This window comes from Diceros bicornis, chromosome 8 (genome assembly GCF_020826845.1).
Source record: "Diceros bicornis minor isolate mBicDic1 chromosome 8, mDicBic1.mat.cur, whole genome shotgun sequence".
NCBI classification, from domain to species: domain Eukaryota; kingdom Metazoa; phylum Chordata; class Mammalia; order Perissodactyla; family Rhinocerotidae; genus Diceros; species Diceros bicornis.
In genome coordinates this window covers 44,519,948-44,542,223 of record NC_080747.1, presented here as the reverse complement: position 1 = coordinate 44,542,223, position 22,276 = coordinate 44,519,948, and the positions used below count along the sequence as shown (strand labels likewise).

At 40.8% G+C, this 22,276-nt stretch overlaps 2 protein-coding genes across 3 annotated transcripts in view; one reads left to right on the top strand and one right to left on the bottom strand.

The window, feature by feature from the left end:
• The window catches only part of IGFBP7 (insulin like growth factor binding protein 7), a 78,620-nt gene extending 62,671 nt beyond the window's left edge, over positions 1–15,949 (top strand). The window contains exons 2-5 of the mRNA XM_058547156.1: positions 6,696–6,805; positions 13,719–13,835; positions 14,461–14,587; positions 15,677–15,949. Of these exons, the coding sequence (XP_058403139.1) occupies positions 6,696–6,805; positions 13,719–13,835; positions 14,461–14,587; positions 15,677–15,696 (374 nt within the window). The 3' untranslated portion in view covers positions 15,697–15,949. The remainder of the gene's footprint in view (positions 1–6,695; positions 6,806–13,718; positions 13,836–14,460; positions 14,588–15,676) is intronic.
• The window catches only part of POLR2B (RNA polymerase II subunit B), a 54,983-nt gene continuing 48,563 nt past the window's right edge, over positions 15,857–22,276 (bottom strand). For both annotated transcript variants that reach the window (XM_058547151.1, XM_058547152.1), the window contains 5 exons: positions 21,807–21,914; positions 20,930–21,043; positions 20,371–20,531; positions 16,633–16,828; positions 15,857–16,128 (listed from right to left, as the gene is read on the bottom strand). In XM_058547151.1, coding sequence (XP_058403134.1) covers positions 16,039–16,128; positions 16,633–16,828; positions 20,371–20,531; positions 20,930–21,043; positions 21,807–21,914 — 669 coding nt within the window. In that variant the 3' untranslated portion in view covers positions 15,857–16,038. The remainder of the gene's footprint in view (positions 16,129–16,632; positions 16,829–20,370; positions 20,532–20,929; positions 21,044–21,806; positions 21,915–22,276) is intronic.

The window sequence follows — 22,276 nt, the reverse complement described above, 5'->3', positions numbered from 1 at the left end:
AAGCAAAAAGAAATGTGGTTGAATGTGATATCAACAAAATTGGACAAAAATTGACTATTGGGGAGAATTTGACTTTTGACCATTTCCCAGGCTCAGTGGAGTATATTCAGCTCCAAAATATGACCTCTGCTAATATCTTCTATGCAGCTCTTTCAGATTAAAAGACTGGCTAACTCGGGCAGGCCCGGTGGCTTAGCGGTTAAGTGCGTGCACTCCGCTACTGGCGGCCCGGGTTCAGACCCCGGGCACGCACCAACACACCGCTTCTCCGGCCATGCTGAGGCCGTGTCCCACATACAGCAACTCGAAGGATGTGCAACTATGACGTACAACTATCTACTGGGGGCCTTTGGGGAAAAAAGGAGGAGGATTGGCAATAGATGTTAGCTCAGAGCCGGTCTTCCTCAGCAAAAAAAGAGGAGGATTAGCACGGATGTTAGCTCAGGGCTGATCTCCCTCACAAAAAAAAAAAAAAAAAGACTGCCTAACTAAGTAACAGCTGGTACATTTATAGGTTCTATTTTTTTTTTTTTTATTGCTGGGAAAATGAACTTTGTTATGAGTCACGTACATTGCATTTAGAACGATGAGGAGGTGCACTGGACTGATTTGCAGGGGTTGAGAGCTCCAGAGCCAGGCATTAGAACCTTAAAACTTCATGGATGTCAAAGATGCCATATGACTGTGCTCTAGGAAACATTCATGATAGGTACATTCACTTCCAAGCCGACAGAGAAGATTCTCAGACCTGCCCTGGTTTCTTCTATAAAAAATGGGTGAGTGGCTTGTCCAAGGTCTCTTGGCTGTAAGTGGTGGATGAGGATCCAGAGCCAAGTGTTCTGTCCACGAGTGCTTTGTTCTTTTTTTCGTTTTGTTTTTTCAATTTTATTTATTTTTTTTTCCCCAAAGCCCCGGTAGATAGTTGTATGTCATAGCTGCACATCCTTCTAGTTGCTGTATGTGGGACGCGGCCTCAGCATGGCCGGAGAAGCGGTGCATCGGTGCGCGCCCGGGATCCAAACCTGGGCCACCAGCAGCAAAGCGCGCGCACTCAACCGCTAAGCCACGGGGCGGGCCCAAGTTCTTTGTTTTTTTAATGGTAACGTGGTGAGGACATCTCAGGTCATGTCTGGGAAGTGTTTTGTGCTCTGTAAGAGACTAGGAAATTGTTCACATGCTTCTTTTACATTACCCCCATGCTTTTTATAGGCTAGCAAATTTTAACTCTGTCCTCTCTACCACAACTTTATGTAAAATTAGCTTGAATGAATTGCTGGTCAAATTCAAAATTAATTCCATTTCAAGGTCTTCTCCTCGTGATATTTGTGTGTTTTGTGAGAACTGTCCTTCTTAGACCCTTCAGAATCAAATTGAAATATTCCAAATTTAAATCTGTCCATCCAAAATTCTTCCTTTTCTGTATCTTTAGTGATTTCTCAGAACATAGCTATTTCTAGGTTACAATAAAATATTCCTAAAGTAATCTGGTAGACTCTGGCTCATTTGTCTAGAACTTAAATAAAAGGGGCTGAGGAGGAGGATGTAGTCTTAGGTGGAGATTCTGTAGGCTTCTGGGTAGTTTTAAGGTGACACTGATTCATTAAATTGAATTTTAATTTTCTTCCAAACTTAGAACTTTCTTCTTCCTTGCTACAACTTCATTTAGGATCTGGCCATCTGTCTTCATTTCATTTTTTCTTTCTTCTCCTTTACCTCCTCCCTCCCTTCCTTCTTCTTCCTCTTTCCCTTCAAGGAATGATTAAAAAGAAGAGACCATCTAACGTTATTAGGCGAGAGTTATAAAAAAAATAAGGAGGAAAATGAACTTAGAGAACTGAGGAGGGCCAGAGATTGGATGAGAATTGAGTTGTGAAAGGTGAGAAAGGAAAGTGGAGTGGCCTGCTTTGGACGGTCATCTGACGCAGGATAGAGGTGAGTTTGGGGTGGGGAAAGCCGGGGGGTAGACTTTCCTCACACCAGCCACCAGGCGGCACTGTGGACAGCTTGGTTGCTGTCTGGAGTTGCAGGTGGGGAAGGGGAGGAGAGAGGCAGTGGGCAGTCAGTTATTCTATGGCCAGGATGTTTGCTAGACACATGTTTGAGCAACCTGAAGTCCTTACTGGAACAAAGGCAAGGATAAATAAATACTTGAACCTATCCTGGTGTGTGTCCCTACACATTTAAATATTCCGAGACTTGTTTTAAATGGAATCCAAACACAGGATGATTTAGATGGCAATGTTGTTACCCGTGGCCTGGCCTCGAGGACTGAATTTGAGCTTTCTGCCTGAAAACAAGCTCAGAGGAAACTAAAAGTTCTTTTATCCTTAAAAATAGAAATAAATTCTAGATCTGCTTTGGCCTTCTTCAAAAAAAGGCAGAGTGGAAAGGGTTAGAGCTATTTGGTAGAGTCATTTTGCTGAGCACTCTCCTGAAGTAGAACAGAACCCTCAGGAATTGAATTGCCTGATAGACGTGCTATTCTAGATGATTGTGGGCAGTGAAATTGCTTATCAATGGAATATGTGGGATGATGGTTCTTTAGACTGGGGGAGGGGAGTGCAGCATTCTTGGGTCTACCATGGTGTTAGACCAAAATATTTTCACCATCTCTTCACTTCCATACAAGACTTGTCCACTTGTCTCTGTGGGTCACCATTAAGTCCCTTCCTTACTCTTTCTCACCATGCGTCATCACTCATCTTTCCATAGTGCTGCTATGTTCTGCCTTTATCAAGAGTTTCTCCATTCCCTCTACATATTCTGAGGGAATTTCCAAACCAGTGAGTGGCAAAGAACCAGGCAGAGTTTAGTAAGTAGGTGACCCAGGGGGTATCAGCACTGAACAAAGTAAGAATCTGAAACTACGTGTTCTTCCAACCCAGGAAGTCTGGTTGAAGCCAGCCCACCTCCACCTACTCTAGGAGGTTGGTTGATCACTTGAATATTAGTCTAATTACTCACTGATCTGATTTTACTTTGCAAGACACTACATATCAAAACTGAAAGGCCATTCTATAGGTTAGCACTTTCCAGTTTAGATATTGTTTACTAAACTTTTCATTGTGTTACTGAATCCAACATTTGTTCGAGGATATTTTGAAATAGCCAAGGATTTTTATAAATGCTGTGCAGCAAACTGGTCCTCATAGCCCCTCCTCCCCGTCAACTCAACAGGAGTCAGTGAGGAATATAGATTTTTGTGGTATGGAAATCATGTAGAATTCTAGGGATAGCCTGGTAGCAGAATTGACAAAATCATTTATGTTCTTAGAATAATTCAAATCTTGACTCAGCCCATTGACCTAAGGTTTTATGTGTATTCCAAGGGTTGGGAGAGAGAAAGAGGAACCCACAGCAGAATTTGCCTAATTTTGAACCCCCTGGTAATGGCTCTCCTTCAAAGTATTCCTGAGTTCAGGTGTTTTTAAGCATTCTTGCTCCTCCTGAAATGTTCTGTTCTTGGACAAGGAACAGATTGGAGGGAAATGGATATAATGGATCTACCCTCTATTCAGTGCTTCACTTTTAACACAATTAATTCTAAATTATACCATGGTTGTTGGTGCAAGGATAGATACATAGGCCAATGGAACAAAATAGAGAATCCAGAAATGGACTCACACATACATGGTCAATGGATTTACCACAAAGGCATTACGATTCAGTAGGAAAAGGATGGTCTTTTCAACCAATGATGCCAAAGCAATGGGATGTCCTAGGGGGTAGGGAGGGAGTAAACTTTGACCTCATAGCATCACAAAAATTAATTCAAGATGGACCACAAACCTAAATCTGAAAGGTAAAGCCATAACGTTTGTGTAAGAAAACAGATCTTTATGGCCTTGGGCTAGGCAAGAGTTTCTTTAACAGGACACAAAAAGCACTAATCACTAAAGAAAAGTTTGATAAATTGGATAGGAATATCTTAGTTTTAAAATTATGCCATGGGAAAAATCCATGGCATGTCTTCAAGATCTATGACAGAAAATCAGGCTGAATTCTTCCATATGCACTCCAGAATCTGGCCCCTGACAAAGACAGATGACTCTGCTACCTATAGGGAGATGGATGGAAGTTAAAATAAGTGTTTTTTTGCAAGGCTGAGACACTCAGACCTCACAATAAAAACGTCTTACATTCCTTGTGTGGTTTTGATACGTGAGAGGCAGCTTTGTTCCCAAGCCCCTCCAAATCTCTGAACACTGGTGTATTCTTCTCAGAACAATCCCTTGAGATCCCCTGAGCTTTGAGGTCATCCTGCCAAGTCCGTGTGTGGGAAGGAGGACAGAGCCACATGGAGGCCCTCAGAGAGGTGAGCGAAAGTAGTTCAACGTCTAGCCAGATCCGGTTCTGCAGTGTCAAAGCCCTTAGGATCCCAGGCCCTGGGAGAAGCCTGGGATGGGGTGAGGCCCAGCCCAGCCCTTTGCAGGGTCCTGTATCATTGTGGTCAGTCTAGGAAGCATCGGAGACAGAGCCAGAAACACACATAAACACAGCACAGCCATGCTTACTACATCCACATTTGCAACAGAAAAGCCAAGACCCCGGCCAAGATTGACACTTCCTCTTCAGTCCTATGGTTTAGAGGGAAGGAAGCACGAAATATATTTAGAGCTTTCAAAACTTTGATTGTTTTGCGCATTCTTACAAAGGAAAAAAATAAAAATACCCCAAGGATTAAAAAACATTCAGCTTCTAATACTTTAGATGAGTGGGAAAAATCTTACATGCTGGGGTCATTTCCTTTCTGCTTCAAGAAATTAATAGTGTGCTGGAAATAGCCTGTTGCAAAAGGGGAGACTTCATGTCCTTTGATTGCTGATTATGCCAGAAAACTTTCCAGGCCTAAAGGGAAGGTTGTCCCTTTCCCAGGACTCTGATGCAAGAGGACCCTGCAGTTAGACATTTTATTAGGCTGGAAAACCCAAGGCAGTGAAGAGCTGAAATTCAGAGGGAATAATTAACTTATTCATTCAAGAAATAGTATTGAGCATCAAGTACAGGCCAGGTTTGGTTCTAGAGTAATGCGCTGTCACAAGGCGGGGCAGGGGGTGGGGGGCAGGCCCCCAGCTCTCCTTCCCTCTTCTGTGGACTGTCCCCTGGTCTCTCTGAAAACCCCTGGTGCCTGAAGCCTGGTGTTCAGAATTAGCAGAAGTGAAATTCTAATTACCACCCACTAAAAGGTAGGTGTGCATGACTCTCACACTGCCAGTGTTAGAGAGCCAGACCCTCAGCAGAAGGGAGCAGTAAGTGAGCACAGCTCTTTCAGTCTCTGTTGGCTTCAAAAGTATTGCATTTCAGAGCTGGACCAGCAGTCATCCAGTGGATTTACTTGCATGAGCTCCAGGTAAGGTATAAAGAGTTGAAGTCCTGAGACCGTCCGTAATCTCTTATTTAGGCATTGGTCAGCCCTCAGTTGATTAGAGTAGGGAGCAGCACTTCTTCTGTAAAGGGCCAAATTGAAATGTTTTAGGCCATACAGTCTCGGCCACAACTGCCCGACTCTGGGCGTGGCTGTGTTCCAATAAAACTTTATTTTATGGACACTGAAATATGAATCTCTCATAATTTTCACATCATGAAATATCCTTATTTAATTTCTTTTCAACCATTTAAAAATGCAGAGACCTCTCACAAGCCATGCAAAAACAAGTGGCAGGCCGGATTTGGCCCGTGGGCCCGAGTTTGCCAGCCCCCAGACCTCTTTGGTAACGAAAAGGATGCGTACCATTGATGTTGGTTCTAAGTAAGGACCTTTTTAATGGAACGGTTATGATAGAGAAGGGCTAGGGATGTGATCTAGAACTGGGGGGATAGGAAGGTGTCACTCTAGGCTCTCCCTGGGTGGTCTCATCCCTAGTGACGCTATTCAGGCAATGCCTTCACAGGTGCCCCCACTTGCCAGTGCCCCCTGCCAGGGACCTGGACACTGAGAAGCCTGGGAAAGAGCCCTCTCCTGGGGACCCTGGTCACTGCTAGACCTGTCACTGCTTCTCTTTTACCCACTGCCTCCCCCAACCTGTGCTGGGAGAAAGACCCTTCCACCTTCTTCCTTGACACCCAGGCCACCTCTGTGCAAAGGCATCTCCTTCCAGTCTCCCAGGGCACACAGCACTCCACGTTTTTCTCTTGGGTGAAAGTTACCATCTCTGCCTTTTCACCATTGACTTGTCAATCTTAGATCCTAAGCTGCTGGAGGCAGAGTCTGCCATCTTTTCTGGGTGCTCGGCACGTTTTCAAATATCTTCTTAGTTTTTTTTGTTGTTACACAAGAAGTAGTTGCTTGTCCTCCTTCCCGTAAAAATGCTGGCAAACAAAAAAGAAAAACATTAAACATTTTGGAACCAAAATTTTACTATATTAATTGGAAAGTCCCAGATAATGCAAAACAGCTGGTAAATTAAAACACATTTAAGCATGATTTGAGAGAGAAGAAAATTTTGTAAATAAATTTTTTTCTTATTTGTTTTGTTTCTTTGTTTGTTTGTCTAGATGTGTGTATTTATTCCCAAAGCATAGCTTAAAATCATGCTGGTGGCAGGAGTAAGCCAATCTGGTCTTTGAAATTTGCTTCAGGTAATCCGCAGAGGGGACAGCCTCATAAACATAATCAAGTATTTACTCCCTGGCATGCTGACTAATGTTCCAGACCGTTTAAAAAGATGGATTTGGCTTTGTGCCCTCTCTTGTAGGTCCTTCCATTGTGACGCCCCCCAAGGACATCTGGAATGTCACTGGTGCCCAGGTGTACCTGAGCTGTGAGGTCATTGGAATTCCAACCCCTGTCCTCATCTGGAACAAGGTCAGTGGCACAGTTTTCAGGAAGACATCCTAGACTGACGAGCGCCTTTCCCTCTGCACGAGCGTGGTAATAACCTGAAATCCTCAGCCTATTCGATTGCCTGCTGCTCCTCAAAGGCAAAGCCGTAGGGCAATCTTCCCGACACCTCCCCAGGGTCTGTGGAATGTTTTTACTGACCTCCAAAATAGTCCCTGCCCTGCCTTTATTAGCAGTGCCCAAGCAAGGAGCCTTAATATCTGAAGAACTATAATGCTGAACACACAAACCCACCCTCTGAGTGTGCGTGGGGGGGGGGTGCATGTGTGTACATGTGTATGCATGTGTGAGCGTGTTTGTGCATGCATATATAAGCATGAGCATGTGCAAGTGTCTGTGTCCCCATTGGAGACGGTGTAGCATAGTGGTTAGGAATGTGAGTTCCTTAGGTTGACTGAGTTCTCTCTAGGCCCAGGTGTCTCAGCCTCAGCACTAATTGACATTTTGAGCCAGATAATTCTTCGTTGGGGGCTGTCCTGTGCATTATATGATGTTTAGCAGCATCCCTGGCCTCTACCCACCAGATGCCACTAGCACCCACCCCCCAGTTATGACGATCAAAAATATCTCCAGACATTGCCAAATGTCCCCTGGGGGAATAATCGCCCTAGATTGAGAACCAATGCTCTAAGCCTCAGTTTCCTCTGTGTGACAAAAGTAGCATATACTTCTTGTAAAGATTACATAAAGTGACGCAGGTAGTGTCACTTGGCTCATTGTCAGAGACATAATGAGCACTCGGTCGATGTTAGCTACTGTTCCTGGAAGGTTTCCTGTTCCCGTGGCATTGTCTTATAGACTGTCTTCGCATTCAAAGGACAGCATATTCTCAGCGTGTCGGTAGAAGAGAAAACACTCATTTGCCAGATAAAATAATATTCACAATTATTCTCTACATTATTTTACATTATTGCCCTTTTTATACATTTGACTTGTTTAAGCCTCACAACAATCCTGTGGAGTAAACGTCATCAAACTCGTGCTAACAAAAAGGAAGTCTAGTTGAAGTAAAAAAGTGCAACCAGACGCCCCTTTTTAGCTGGTTTACTTCTCAAGCAAGCTCTAAGATGAGCAATGGCCTCTCTTGATTGTTTTGTTTGCTTGGTGTCTGACCAGAGGAGCAACTTCTGGAACTCGGAGAGGGATCTTGGCTCCTGTAGTCAGAACTCTTTCTGTTGCAAGTTTAAAAACTCACTTTAGAAACAGACTAGCTTAGGCGAAAAACAGAGAGAGAGAAAGAGTGGGTGAGTGCAGCCTCAAGGGCAGCTGGATCTAGGTACACAATGTGCTCAGACTCTTGACTCTTTGCTCTCAGTGTATTTGTTTCTCATTTTTTTCTTCTACCTCAGAAAGCTCCCTCCACGCTGTAGGCCATATTGTCACTTGGCAGCTCCAAGCTCACATGAATATCACAGCTTAAAGACTCCCAAGCAAACAAAGGGCGTCCCCTCTCCCTGCTGCATTATAAATTCCCACTGAGGGACTTGGACTCCGGTTGGGTCACCTGCCAACCTCTGGCTCCCCCATGTGGCTGAAGGGGTGCAGCACCCCCATGGGGCCATCTGGTGGGAGTGAAGTCAGGATGATTCCAGAAAATGCCTGGAGGTGGGGGTGGGCAAAGACAACAGACCTGCAACTGTCTTTTACAGCTGAAACTTCTGTAAAAGGAAGCAATGAAATCTCACCCCAATAAATTATTTGTTTTAAAGGGGAGGGGAGAGGGGTGAAGCGCAACACTGCAGCCGGCTGGTGTGTCCCTCTGGCCTTGACGGCGAAGCTGCTGAGGCTCCTCAGGGCTCATTTGGCGGCTACTGGTTTGTTCAAGGGTGGAGAGGTGGAGGAACGACTTGCCAAAGAATATCCATAAAAAGCCCTGTTGCAGTTCTCTAGGGATTACACGAGAGGCCAGGGTGACCCAAGTGTCCCAGAATGTGTGACCTTACTGACAAATCTTGGTGGAGAATAATTTCTTCAGAGCTTGCGCTCCCCCAGCCCCTAAAGTACACACATACCCGGGGAATAAATCTGCCTCGGGAATCTTTTCCTTTAAGCTTTTGGGATTGTATAGGGCAGATCCCCTGGGCTTCCCTGAGGGTTTGTCTGCTGGGGGGATGGGATGGGAAGGGAAGGGAAGGAGTGAGGGAGAGGGAGAAAAAAAATTATTTTCTACAGACTTGCCAGAAACAGGCAAAAACCCCACTGCCAGGCTCTGCTGATTTTCCTCCAGCTTCATAACGTAACCTACCACGGGCAAGACCTAAAGCAGTGTTTTTCAAACTGCAGACCATGCCCCATCAGCGAGTCCTGAATTTAATGTAGGGGTCACAGCCAGCATTTTCTTTAGAAATAAAAAATAACAGAAAATGTCTTAAGGTACCTTTAGTAAAGGTATCATTTCTTAAAACTTTTCTTTTGTATATTCCAGATCACAATGCAAAATGTATTTTTTACTATGAGCCATGTCAAAACACTGTGAAAGTCACTGGCTGTGAGATAATAGAAAATATATATATCGGTCTCTGCCCCCGGTTCCTAGCACAGGCTCCTAAAACCCTTGTGATTTCCTAAGTGCTAAGAACACTGGGAGCATCTTTTGTTCTATTGAGGCGACTCAGGGTGGGCTCCTTGATGGCTCCTGGATGGAGGGTGGTCACCAGAAAGACCAAGCCACGATTGGAAGCTTGGAATTTTCAGCTTCATCTCCTCATCCTCCAGAGAGGGGAGAGGGGCTGGAAACGGAGTTAATAATTGATCATTCCTACATGATGAAGCCTCCATAAAATCCCAAAAGTACAGGGTTCAGACAGCTTCCAGATTGGGTGAACACACCCATACCAGGAGGGTGACGCAGCCCAACTCCATGGGGACAGAAGCTCTTGTGCTCTGGACCCCCCAGACCTCGTCCTGTGTATCTCTTCATCTGGCTGTTCATCTCTATCCTTTATCATATCCTCTAATAAACTGGTAAACATAAGTAAGTCTTTCCCTGAGTTCTGTGAGCCGCTCTAGCAAATTAATTGAACCTGAGGAGGTGGTCATTGAAACCTCCAGTCTATAGCTGGATAGTCGGAAGCACAGGTGATAACCCGGGCTTATGACTGGCGTCTGAACTGGGGGTGGGGAAGGCAGTCTTATGACTGAGTCCTTATCTATGAGATCTGATGCTATCTAGGGGTAGATAGTGTCAGGATTGAGTTAAATTGTAGGACACCTAGGTGGTGTCAGAAACTTGGTGGTTGTGGGGAATCACCCTCACACCCCCCACATTTGGTGACCACAAGTGTCAGGAGTGAAGTGTTCTCTGTGAAGGTAAAGGAGACACAGGCTAGAAACACAGTAGGAGAGAACCAGTTCTTCCCTACATAGAAAGGAAAAACTGAGTTTTTTTTTCCATTACACTGACCTAAATAATTAAACAGGCCATTTGATTGTTTCCTCCTCTCCTTGTAACCAAACTGTTAAGAGTGCAGACATATTTAAGATCACACATTGTTCAAATCCAATTTAAGCTTTTGGATATAAATGAATATGAGAATCTCACTTGTTAAACTGAGCTTCAAAGAAAGTCAAGTCTTTCTTGCTCAAGGACTCTTAGCAACAGCAGAATAGGACAGGCCCCTCTCCGAGACCCCTCAGGCTGCAGTGACACTCCTTCCACTCCCTGAAATAGCCAGGGTGCACTGCCCTGGTTTGTATCTTTCTGTATACCCTTATTCATGCCCAAACATATGCAAACATATATCCCCAGTATGTGGGGAGAGGCGGGAATATAGTGTGCATATTACTCTGAAACTTGCTTTCCTCGATAAATACTTCATAGGTATCCCTCCAGGTCTGCTTCTCAAGAACTAGATAATATTCCAAGTATGGATGTACCATAATTATTAAACCATTCCCGTATTTCCAATTTTTCATCACCTTAAACAATGCTACCTTAAACGTCAGAGTACATGTCTTATATACAAGAGCTTTTTTCCCCTACGGGATGGAATCCCCCAAAAGTTACATGACTAGGTCAAAAGATTTAATTTTAGTTTGGATAGACATTGTCAGATTACTTTCTGAATGGATTAAAGCAGTTCGTACTCTCCCCAGCAGTGCATGGCTGCCATTTCCCTGCGTCCTCACCAGCACTGAATATTACCCCTTTTTAGGTTTTGTTAATATGAGGCAAAAGTATCATCTCATTATTGCTTTCATTTCCTTGACCACATTGAGAATACTTTCATGTTTGGGTTTTCTCTTATATGAATTGCTATTCAGTATCCTTTACCAATTTTTCTATTGGTTGTTTCTTGTTATTATCAGTCTTTGGCTTTCTGTACATTAGAGATATTAACCCTTTTTACACATTTTTTTCCTAGACAATCATTTTGTCTTTTATTTGTTTGCAGTGGCTGGGGATGTGAAAGTTTTAACAGACATATATTCCATTTCATTATAAAACTGAAAACATCACCAAAAAGGCACAACAGATATGTTCTGTGCTGAATAAATGTCCTTCAAATGTTCCCTGAAATTCAGTGAACCCTTGAAATGTAGTATTAACCTGTAGGAATCAGACTAACCCATTCTGCTTCTGTAATCTTTGGCACTTTTCTTTTTTTGATTCCTTATCTGCAGTAGCAGAATTCAGGAAGATTTTGTTGCAGCTAAAATACAACCAGAGAGGGCTGAAAACACTTCTGGGGTCTCCCTCTGATTCTCCCCCTAGTTGACCCTTTATGGTGAGCAGTGACTACTAGGCAGTTTTTTCTGCCCTATAGGTTTCTAAGGTTCAGACTTTGAGGCACTTCCAGCCCACTGAACTTCTGTAGAATTGTCTTAGCAGCCACTTTCCTCAGCCCACATCTTTTTTTTTAAACTGGAAAACACATATTTATCAACAACCTCCCCTTACATAAGTCAGGGGGAGTCTGCCATATAAAAATTTTCCATGTAAAAAGTCTTAGCACTACTTTCTATGTTTTCTACATGGTGTATAATGTTTTACAATAACGACAGGGATACTTTCTGAGAAATGCATCTGTTAGGCAACTTCATCGTTGTGTGAACATCATAGAGTGTACTCACACAAACCTAGATGGTGTAGCCTACTACACACCCAGGCTCTATGGTACTACTCTTATGAGACCACTGTCATATATGTGGTCTGTCATTGACCAAAACATCGTTATGCGGTGCCTGACTACGTAAGTATTCATTTCCAGTCCAATACTTGACAAGAACAGTTTCTCTGTACATAGTGAACCAGGGTGATTGGCGCGGAAGGCTCTTGACTAAGAGCCACGTGATCTGAGGAGCAAAGCTCAGTGGCTGAGACTCAGTATTTCTGTGCTGTAGTGCTTTTCTGTTTTGGTCACACACAAAACACTTAAAGGATTCTGAAATTCGGTAAATAAAGACCAGACACGTTACTTTAGCTGTTGAATCAACTTAATATTTACACCATTATTAAAAACCCTTTTTAAATAACTGTTTCAAAATCTGCACTAACATAATCCATTTCTGCCAGCAACTTGGGAAACAGGGAAAAAGATGCCTATTGATTTATCCATTTTGTCTCTATAGCATTCATAGCATTCATATGAGAAAAACACTAAGATACCTGGTTTTCTCTAATAGTGGCAATGTGGGGAAATCCCAGAAAAAAAAAACAAGCAAGCAAAAACCAGGCATTCCAAATCAGTAGTGCTAGATATTTTTTATAGAGTAGGAGTTGGCCGAGAATCCCACGTGGTTTTGCAGAGTCCCAGCCCTGGTGTCTCGAAGCAGAGAAAATGAAGGGTGGGTTTGATGCTGAGACAAGAGATGGGAGTGGGACCACATGTGGGAGAAGCTAGTGTCAACAGAAATTTATAGACTACGATCTGGTCTTTCTTAACTGAAGATTTGCTTAATTATAAAAGAAAATGAAAAGGAAACTACCTATTTGAGATTGTAAATCTTTTTTTTCTAATTACAAAGGTAATATCAATAAACATCAGCTTAGCTCTTAAAGGAAGCCCAGGAAGGAATAAACATTGCTTCATGTATCCTTTGATTTTTTTTTTTTTGTGAGGAAGATTAGCCCTGAGCTAACATCTCTTGCCAATCCTTCTCTTTTTGCTGATGAAGATTGGCCCTGAGCTAACATCCATGCCCATCCTCCTCCAGTTTAAATGGGACGCTGCCACAGCATGGCTTGATAAGCGGTGCATGGATCCGTGCCCAGGATCTGAATCTGCGAACCCCGGGCGACCGAAGTGGAGCCCACGAACTTAACCATATGCCGCCGGGCCGGCCCCCTTTGATTTATTTTTCACACCCATCATTAAACATGTCTGACAGGAGTTTTTGCTCTCAGGTCTGTAGGAAATGATTTGATGAATCCTTAGCCTTCAGAATAAAATAATGGTATTGGCTTTGGAGTCAACCTACTATCTTCCATTGACGAGGTTGTTGCAGGTAGAGCCCCTGGACTTGGGCCCCTACGCGAGGTCCTAAGGATCAAACCTAGCACTGGGTGACACAGTTTGTCAGAGTCCAACATGGCATGGCAGGCAAGAAAAGGCCCAGCACTGAGAAGCGGAATTTACAAGGGCATGAGTGAATGATGGTAGCCAGTGACAGGAGAGTATGACAATGTATATTCCTCAAGCATGCAGAAAAATACATTAGTTTAAAATATATGAGCTTAGAGAGAAACTGATAGGAAGAAATAAAAGAATATCTATATTTTATATTAAGTATTCAGGACAGGGTAATAATAGAAATTGCTAGGTTTAATCCAAATAGAAAGTCTGATGTACACCCTGTGCAATTCTAGGAATGTGGCTACTTCCAAGTTGATGATTCAGTGCAGAAAACTCAAAACTATTTCCTTTTGTTTTTGCAGGTAAAAAGGGGTCACTATGGAGTTCAAAGGACAGAACTCTTGCCTGGTGACCGGGACAACCTGGCCATTCAGACCCGGGGTGGCCCTGAAAAGCATGAAGTAACTGGCTGGGTGCTGGTGAGTGCCAAGAGCTGGCGAGGATTTCATTCTTAGGATTAGACCCAGCAGACCTGGCAGAGGCCTGATTGTACTGCCCAGCTGAAAGAATGTGCCCTTGTGCATCTCTGCAACAGCCCCACCACCACAGGGCTGCTGCTCCTCTTTCAGAGGGAGGTAAAACAATAGCTTGGGTCTGTTGGATGTTTGGGAAGCAACCAGTGAATAAACGAGCTTTTTTTCCTAAGAGTTCAAAGCAAAATCCTCACAAGGAACTAAATGACCCAAGCATTATTTCAATTACTTATTAATATTTTATTTTACTTGACCTTGGATACTCATGGATAGTACTTAGATCATACACCCTATCAAGGTCTCCCTCAAACTGATATGTGCACCTGTCCAGTTCTTAACCTGTGCAGTGTGATCAAAAATTGTCCATGACATTGCCTCAGAGTATGAATCCTCCCAGCAGACCAAATATGTAGCTGTTTAAGTCTCCTAGCACAGGACTTGCACTGTTCCTAGCAGTATCTCTGCTATGAATCCCCTGGTCATCTTAGGAAATTTCTGAAATAATGACCTAATTGAAGCCACTGGAAAAAGAGACCGCCCTAGAGGACTAAAGATCCTTTTTCTTTCACAGGTATCTCCTCTCAGTAAGGAAGATGCTGGAGAATATGAGTGCCATGCATCCAATTCCCAAGGACAGGCTTCAGCATCAGCAAAAATTACAGTGGTTGATGCCTTACATGAAATACCAGTGAAAAAAGGTAGGTAATAAATCTCACAACCATTTAAAAACAACTAGTGCTTTTGTTTAATAACAGAACTAAGTATGAAGGTATCAGACATAGCTCTTAATTAAATTCTGTAATGTCAGGAATCCACAAGGGTATTAAGTATGCCATCAAAATGTAGAGCATGTGGCTCCAAAAGCACGTTCGGATGGTTGATGGAATGCTATTATTGTGATTTAGAGGCTTTCACCTTATCTTACACGTAAGAGTCAAACTCAAACCTGACTGGAATGGCTTATGTTTCCCATAACTTTCTATCTACATGGCATTTTTCCTTGTGTTGTGCCTATTATATTAAATTAAATCTTCATTTGAAAGGAAATGATTGTGGGCAATTCTGGTCCTTCACTTGGAGCTTTGATAAGAAAAAGCCAGAAAGGAGAGTATATTGGCAAGTACCCAACTCTGTTCTGCCTCCATCCACTTCACTGTCAAAAGCTACCTGTTAAGCACCCATCCCGATGGTGTCAGAGCAATGCTACTTTACATTTATATAGCTCTATTAGCCTGATGTCTGAATTGGCTTTCCCTTAAGCCAAAAATAAGAACAAGATTTATTGTCAGCATTTGTCACACCATTCCACTGTGCAGATCACTCAGCTGTGGTATGAAAGGAAGAAATGTCAAGTAAAGATGTGTTTGGTCAGATTCTCTACAGCCACGATGTGTAAAGCCAGGCGATGAAACAAACAGCAGTAGCTAAGAGTCAAGTCGTGTATTTGAGCCTCAGCTCTGCCACTAATTATTCCTGCGCTTTAAATTTTGAATGAAAGCTGGATGACAAAGGAAAGTTCCTTAGCCTCTCTGTGAAACAGGCTCTTCCAGTTCTATAAGGCCCATCTCTTACGCTTAGACCAATACAACGAAATCGCCTCCCACATCTAATCACACAGCTCAAATTCCAGAGCACTCCACCGTGTCATTTGTACAGTTACTCACATATCCTTTATCCCCACATTTTAACATCTTCATTTATGTGGAAATACTAAACTACCTGACAATTAGAAAGTCAACCACGTCCATATATGTAACTAATTTTTATCTTTTTCTTTTTTTAAACAGGTGAAGGTGCCGAGCTATAAACCTGCAGAATATATTAGTCTGCATAGCTAAAAGTAGTCATGGATAACTACAACCCCTGTTCTTGCCTAATAACCAGCTTCTTTTCATCCAGTCCACTAACACTTTAGTTATAGTCACTGGTTTTACATAGTGAAATACCAAATAAAGATAACACATCACAACTATCTACAAAAATTTATTGTCTATTTACAGAAGAAAAGCATGCATATCATTAAATGAAACAAATAAAATGCTTTTTCTCACAATGCAGTACATATTTGTTATATTTTTAAAAGCCGTGTCATAGAAACAAGACACAAAAGATATTTACAGGTATCTTGTTGAGAATCTTCTAAAATGAGTTAGACGCTCATCATTCGAGGTGCAATACTCATAGACATAAGTTCTTGAAACAACAGTTTGCACGCATAAGGCATTCGCACCAAAGAAATCTGAAAAAAAAAGAAAAAAGGTAATTAGCAAAGCTGTATTGAAGTGACCCCACTTCTCTACCCCAGAAAAAGGTACAGACTTGGTACTATAGATGATGACTAAAAGAACAGACTGGTAACACTCATCTTGCTACCTTAGCTTATGGGGGTTCCTTCTCTTAACAAGCTTTGGTATTTCACCCTTTCTGCCAGACATAATTCGTATTCACCCTTCTCAATTAAAAGGTTTTTAAAAAACTCATTATTTAAAATTCCTTGTACATGGCCTTATTATTTCCAGAAGATGAACAGCTTAGAGAAATTACGACACTAAAACTTGAACTGGTTTTTAGAAAAATAAAATTTATATCTTTTCCCTCATTTAAAACTAGGAATCTTATAGAGGCATGCTATCAAAATTGTGAAAATGCCAATCTGTTCTACCACACTAAATCTGCCTGGATGATTAGACCAACATGGTAATATCTTAAACAAATATCAACTGCTAATAATGTCTATACACACCTGGGTTTTATTTCGGCAGCCCCTGCATTCATATGTATGGGTCCTTGTGTTAGCAATCGCCATTATTCCACAAAGATTGCAGACATGAACCTGATATGGATCTGATGCCTCAAACAATCTTTCCCTTAAAAACTGGGCTGCTCCATGGGCAATCTGACAGTCTCGTTCCATTTCTCCAAAACGCAGGCCACCATCACTGATAAGGGAAAAACAACATAATTTTGTACAGTCATGCATCGTTTAACGTCAGGGATACATTCTGAAAAGTGCATCGTTAGGCGATTTTATAATTGTGCAAACATCATAGAGTGTACTTACACAAGCCTAGATGGTATAGCCTACTACACACCTGGGCTGTATAGTACTAATCTTATGGGACTACCATTGTATATGTGGTCTGTTGTTGACTGAAACATTGTTATACAGCACATGACTATACTTATTTTCTATTATCAACACCACTTCGACTAATGGCAAAGGTCAAGAATGATATTAGTAAAGAAGAACTAGACTCTTAATTTTTATCCCCTAGCATTCTCTCTACAGGGTGGGGAGGGGAGAAGTCTACCAACTATTTGATGTGCATTAGAAGGTCCCCAAATAGAATAAACACGTTAGATTCTCAAGTTTAGATATAATTTTTCCCATAAAATACAATGAAGCGCAGAGTAGAGTTTCATCATGCTATCATTTAACTTACTAGAATTCAACTCTACACTCAAAACTGAATAAAAAACTCAATCTAAATAAAGCAGCTTCTCTGTGAATGAGTGTCCCAGGCAATAAAGCCTGAAATGACAAATGCATGTTGGCAAAAATAACAGAAAGAACAGGTGAATGATCACAGTTTTCCAAACATGGAAGTGAAATGAAATGCATTGTTCAGATAGCCAGGCAAGTGGATGGTGACAGCTTCCTCAACATTCTTAATACACAAAATACATAAAATCAATGAGTTTCTATTGATATTACTAAAAAACAAATCATTGGTTGACTTTGGAGGATGCTAGAAAACCAATTCATCATTTTGAAAACTGGTGTAAAAAAAAAGGGGGGTGGGGGGTGGGGAAGAGTCAAGCATTGACAACCTTTTACTATGTGAACTATGTCACCAGGTAACCAGTTGAGGAAACAAAGTTTCCCTCTATAAAAGTATTCCAGCTAATAAATGAAGGAATGATAAAATTAAAATCTCATCAGTTTGCAATCCCTATTTAATTAAGGTCTTTACGTAAAGATCATTAATAGCTGCTAAAATCATGAGAGAGACAACCAGATATTTCAAGTATACAATACTGCCTAAGAAGTTACTACTTCAAGAGAACACAAACTCTTCTTCTCCTCAAGCCTCTAGATTTAACTAGCTATTTACAGGAAAAACAGGAACGCCCACCCCCAGAATGCAATCAGCAAAATCCAGACTGTGAGAAACCCTCCAGGACAAACAATGCAGTTTCTTCAGCAAACAAATTGCAAGAAAAAAAAAACTTAGAGGGCAATTTATAGATTAAAAAAAAAAGAGACACATCAATCAATTGCAAAGCATGGTCTTCATTTGTATCCTGATTAAAACTAACAAACCTTTTTAAAAATTATGAAATCATCAGGAAAATTTGAACACTGGGTATTTAATACTATTAAGGAGGTACTATGGTTAGTTTTTTTCTTTAATGTTCTAATCTTTTTTGTGTGTGTGAGAAAGATCAGCCCTGAGCTAACATCTGCCAGTACTCCTCTTTTTGCTAAAGACTGGCTCTGGGCTAACATCCATTCCCATCTTCCTCCACTTTATATGGGATGCCACCACAGCATGGCTCAACAAGCGGTGCGTCGGCGGCGAACCCTGGGCCTCCGCAGCGGAGCGCATGCACTTAACTGCTTGCGCCACCATTAATGTTCTAATCCTTTAAAGCAGAGGTTCTCAAAGTGTGGTCTGTGGACCCCATGAGGGTGAAAACTATTTTATAATAACACTAACAACACATTTGCTTCTTTCACTGTGTTGATTTTGCACTGATGTTTGCAAAAGTAACTGAATAAAACTGCTGGCACCTGAACACAAACCAGGGCAGTGAAACCAAACTTTATCAGCAGTCATATTCTCCAGTGTGAGTGAAGGGGGGAAAAAAGCCAGTTTTACTTAAGAATGTCTTTAATGAAGCAGTAAAAATGATTAGTTTTATTAAACCCTGACCCTTGAGTACACATCTTTTTAATGTTCTATGACAAAATGGGAAGTTCGCATAAAGCACTTCTGCTGTACACTGAGGCTGGCTGTCTTGAAGAAAAGCACTTGCATGACTGAACATTTTTATCCTGGAATATCTTTTTTACTTGAAAAAAAAGCTAACCTCAACTGCATTAATTCACCAACATTAACACGAGCTTTGTTAATTCAAACTTAAATATTTGGCAGACTTTTTTTTGAAAATGAACAAAGTGAGCTTTCTTCACGGAAAGGAAAATAATTTTAAGTATTTGTTGAAAATGATTAAAAATTTAAGCTTTCAATCAGAAATCAGAATTTTTAAAACCTCAGTCCAACACCATGGGCTTGATAATTTCCCAGTATTTAAAAAAACTTTTCTGATGACATCAGTGGTGCTATTCACAAATGTGAAAATTTTTTTTTTGGCATAATGAAATATGACTATTTAAGAATCTGCATAATTCAGTGCACCAATGTTTTCCAAATAACCAATTATGATGGTACAAAATTATGCATGTGTAAAAGATATACTCAAAGTGCAACTCAGGCCAATGAATTTTAATTAATATAAATATAATAAATATCTGATATGGTTTCAGATTCTACATCACAACCAACCTTTAAGAAACTACAACTTGTCATTTTGGCATAGCATCAAAAAAGAATACCCACAATCACCTGAAAAGGTTATTACAATATTCCTCCCTTTTCCAACCACATATCTGTGTGAGGTCAGTTTTTCCTCATATACTTAAATATAAAAAATAAAATACCACAATGGAATAAACACAGAAACAGACACAAGACCCCAGCTGTCTCTAGTAAACTAGGTTATTAAAAAGATTTGCAAAATGGTAAACCAATGTCACTCATCACTAAATTTATTTGGAAAATATTTTTCATTAAAAATGTTATTTATATTAATATGTAATGGGTTTATTAGTGTTATTTTTAATAAATTAATAAAGATTTTACACCTCAATTTTAATTTCTAACATGATAAACATCAATAGACACAACTCAACATAAACAAAAGCTCTTTGGGGGTCCTGGAATCAAAAAATTTGAGAACTACTCTTTTATAAATATATATTGAAATATTTATGGAAGAAATTACATGATATCTGGGCTTTGCTTAAAAATAATCAAGGGGGGCCAGCCCGGTGGTATAGTGGTTAAGTTCGCATGCTCTGCTTTGGCAGCCTGGGGTTCACAGGTTCAAATCCCAGGCATGGACCAACACACCGCTCATCAAGCCATGCTGTGGCAATGTTCCATATACAAAAAAGAGGAAGACTGGCAACAGATGTTAGCTCAGGGCCAATCTTCCTCACCAAAAAAAAATAATAATAATAATCAGGGGTTGGTGGGGAGATGGATGTAACAAAAACTGGCCATGTGTTGATAATTATTGAAGTGGGGTGACAGTTACATGGGGATTTCATTATACCATTATCTCTATTTTTACGTGTTTGACATTTTGCATTAAAAAATGCTAATTAACAACGATGATGATGCAGCTCTCTTACCGAGATCTGCCCTCCATGGGCTGTCTATTAAGGATCTGAATAGGTCCCCTAGCACGAGAATGGATCTTATCATCCACCATATGCTTCAAACGCTGGTAATAAGTGGGGCCAATAAAAATTTGTGATGTGATTTTTCGACCAGTGAACCCATTGTACAGGACCTGAAACAGATTTTGAAGCACAGACTTAAAAAAATTAAACAAGTTCAAACACATACTGTATGATTCCATTTTTATAAAAATCAAAACAGACAAAACTAATCTATGCTGTTAGAAGTCAAGCGAGTGGTTACCTTGGGGTGAGGGTGGGAAGGTAGTGACTGGAAGGGGACGCAAGAGGGGGCATCCAGGCATAAAAGGTTCTGGTAATTTTCAAGATCTAGGAGCCAGTCACACAGGTGTGTTCACTTTGTGAAAATTCATCAAGCTGTGCATTTACGATTTGTGCACATATCTGAAGTATGTTACTATACTTAATAAAAGGTTTAATTTAAGAATGAAACTACACACATACAGAAAAGAATACATGTGACAAATTACTAATGTAAGAGCAAACATACCTCATTTCCTCTGAGATGGTAGCCGTAATCTGATAAAAGGTTAGAAATCTTCTGCACGTTAACAGCATCATTAAATGGAGTGGCATCACCAATTTCACCCTTGTTAGCTGATACCTTTAAAAAAAAGTAGTCTTTAGAGGCCTGCTTCCTTCTGTCTCCCCTTAGAAGTCAATGACAATAAAAATACATTCCATAAAAAATAATATTTTCTAGAAAACGGAAGATTTTGAATTTAAAACTCTAGGTTATAGAAAGCTGTAATATCATTAGGTTCATTTCATTAACACCTTACATGAAATATTTATAATAAACTAATTTACCTAAAAAGAAAAATTCAATTATAATCTTTCAAAGAGGAAGCTATCCATGGGACCAGATACAAAAAAAAAAAAAAAAAAAGAGAGACTCCCAAATATTTCCTATGGCTCAATGAAAATAACATTTTCATGCCCTAAAACCAAGCCACCTGCACATTAGGCTGTAGCTATTCTACCTTAACAAGATATTTAAAAATAGAAAACCTCCACTGACAGATGCATGCATAGCTAATAATACAGCTATAAAATTAAGTTCACACTGAGCTAACCACCAATGAATTAACTCTTCATCTACAGAAAATAACCAGTCAAAAGGATAACGATATATGTATGTAGAGGCTGGATGTAGTAAATTTAATAATAATTCTGACAGCTATACTATGCAAATTTTTGCAAAAAAAAAAAAGGCATAATCACAACCAATTTAAAAGCAGGAAAATAAGTGAGTATCATATGAGCTTTTTCCAAAGTACCCTGGCTCAAATATGACAGAAATCACCTATCATCATTTTGGAAGAAACATCAGTTTGAAACCCCTGTTTTTAAAGAAAATCTCTTACCTTCCCTTGAAGACATTCAATCAAGTGACCAATAGTCATACGAGAGGGGATGGCATGGGGATTTATGATGATATCAGGGGTGATACCTTCACATGTGAAAGGCATATCCTATAAAGGAATTTTTAAAAAGAGATTTTAAACAAACTTAAATCTCTTAGCTATAGAACTAGAACTGATCCTCCCTCATCTGAACTTTTCTATGTTCTAAATTCCAATCAGCATCGTATGTTCATATATTTATTTAACACTAAAATTAAAAGTCAAGGGCCGGCCCTGTGGCTTAGCAGTTAAGTGCGCACGCTCCACTACTGGCAGCCCGGGTTCGGATCCCAGGCATGCACCGACACACCGCTTCTCCGGCCATGCTGAGGCCGCGTCCCACATACAGCAACTAGAAGGATGTGCAGCTATGGCATACAACCATCTACTGGGGCTTTGGGGGAAAAATAAATAAATAAAATTAAAATTAA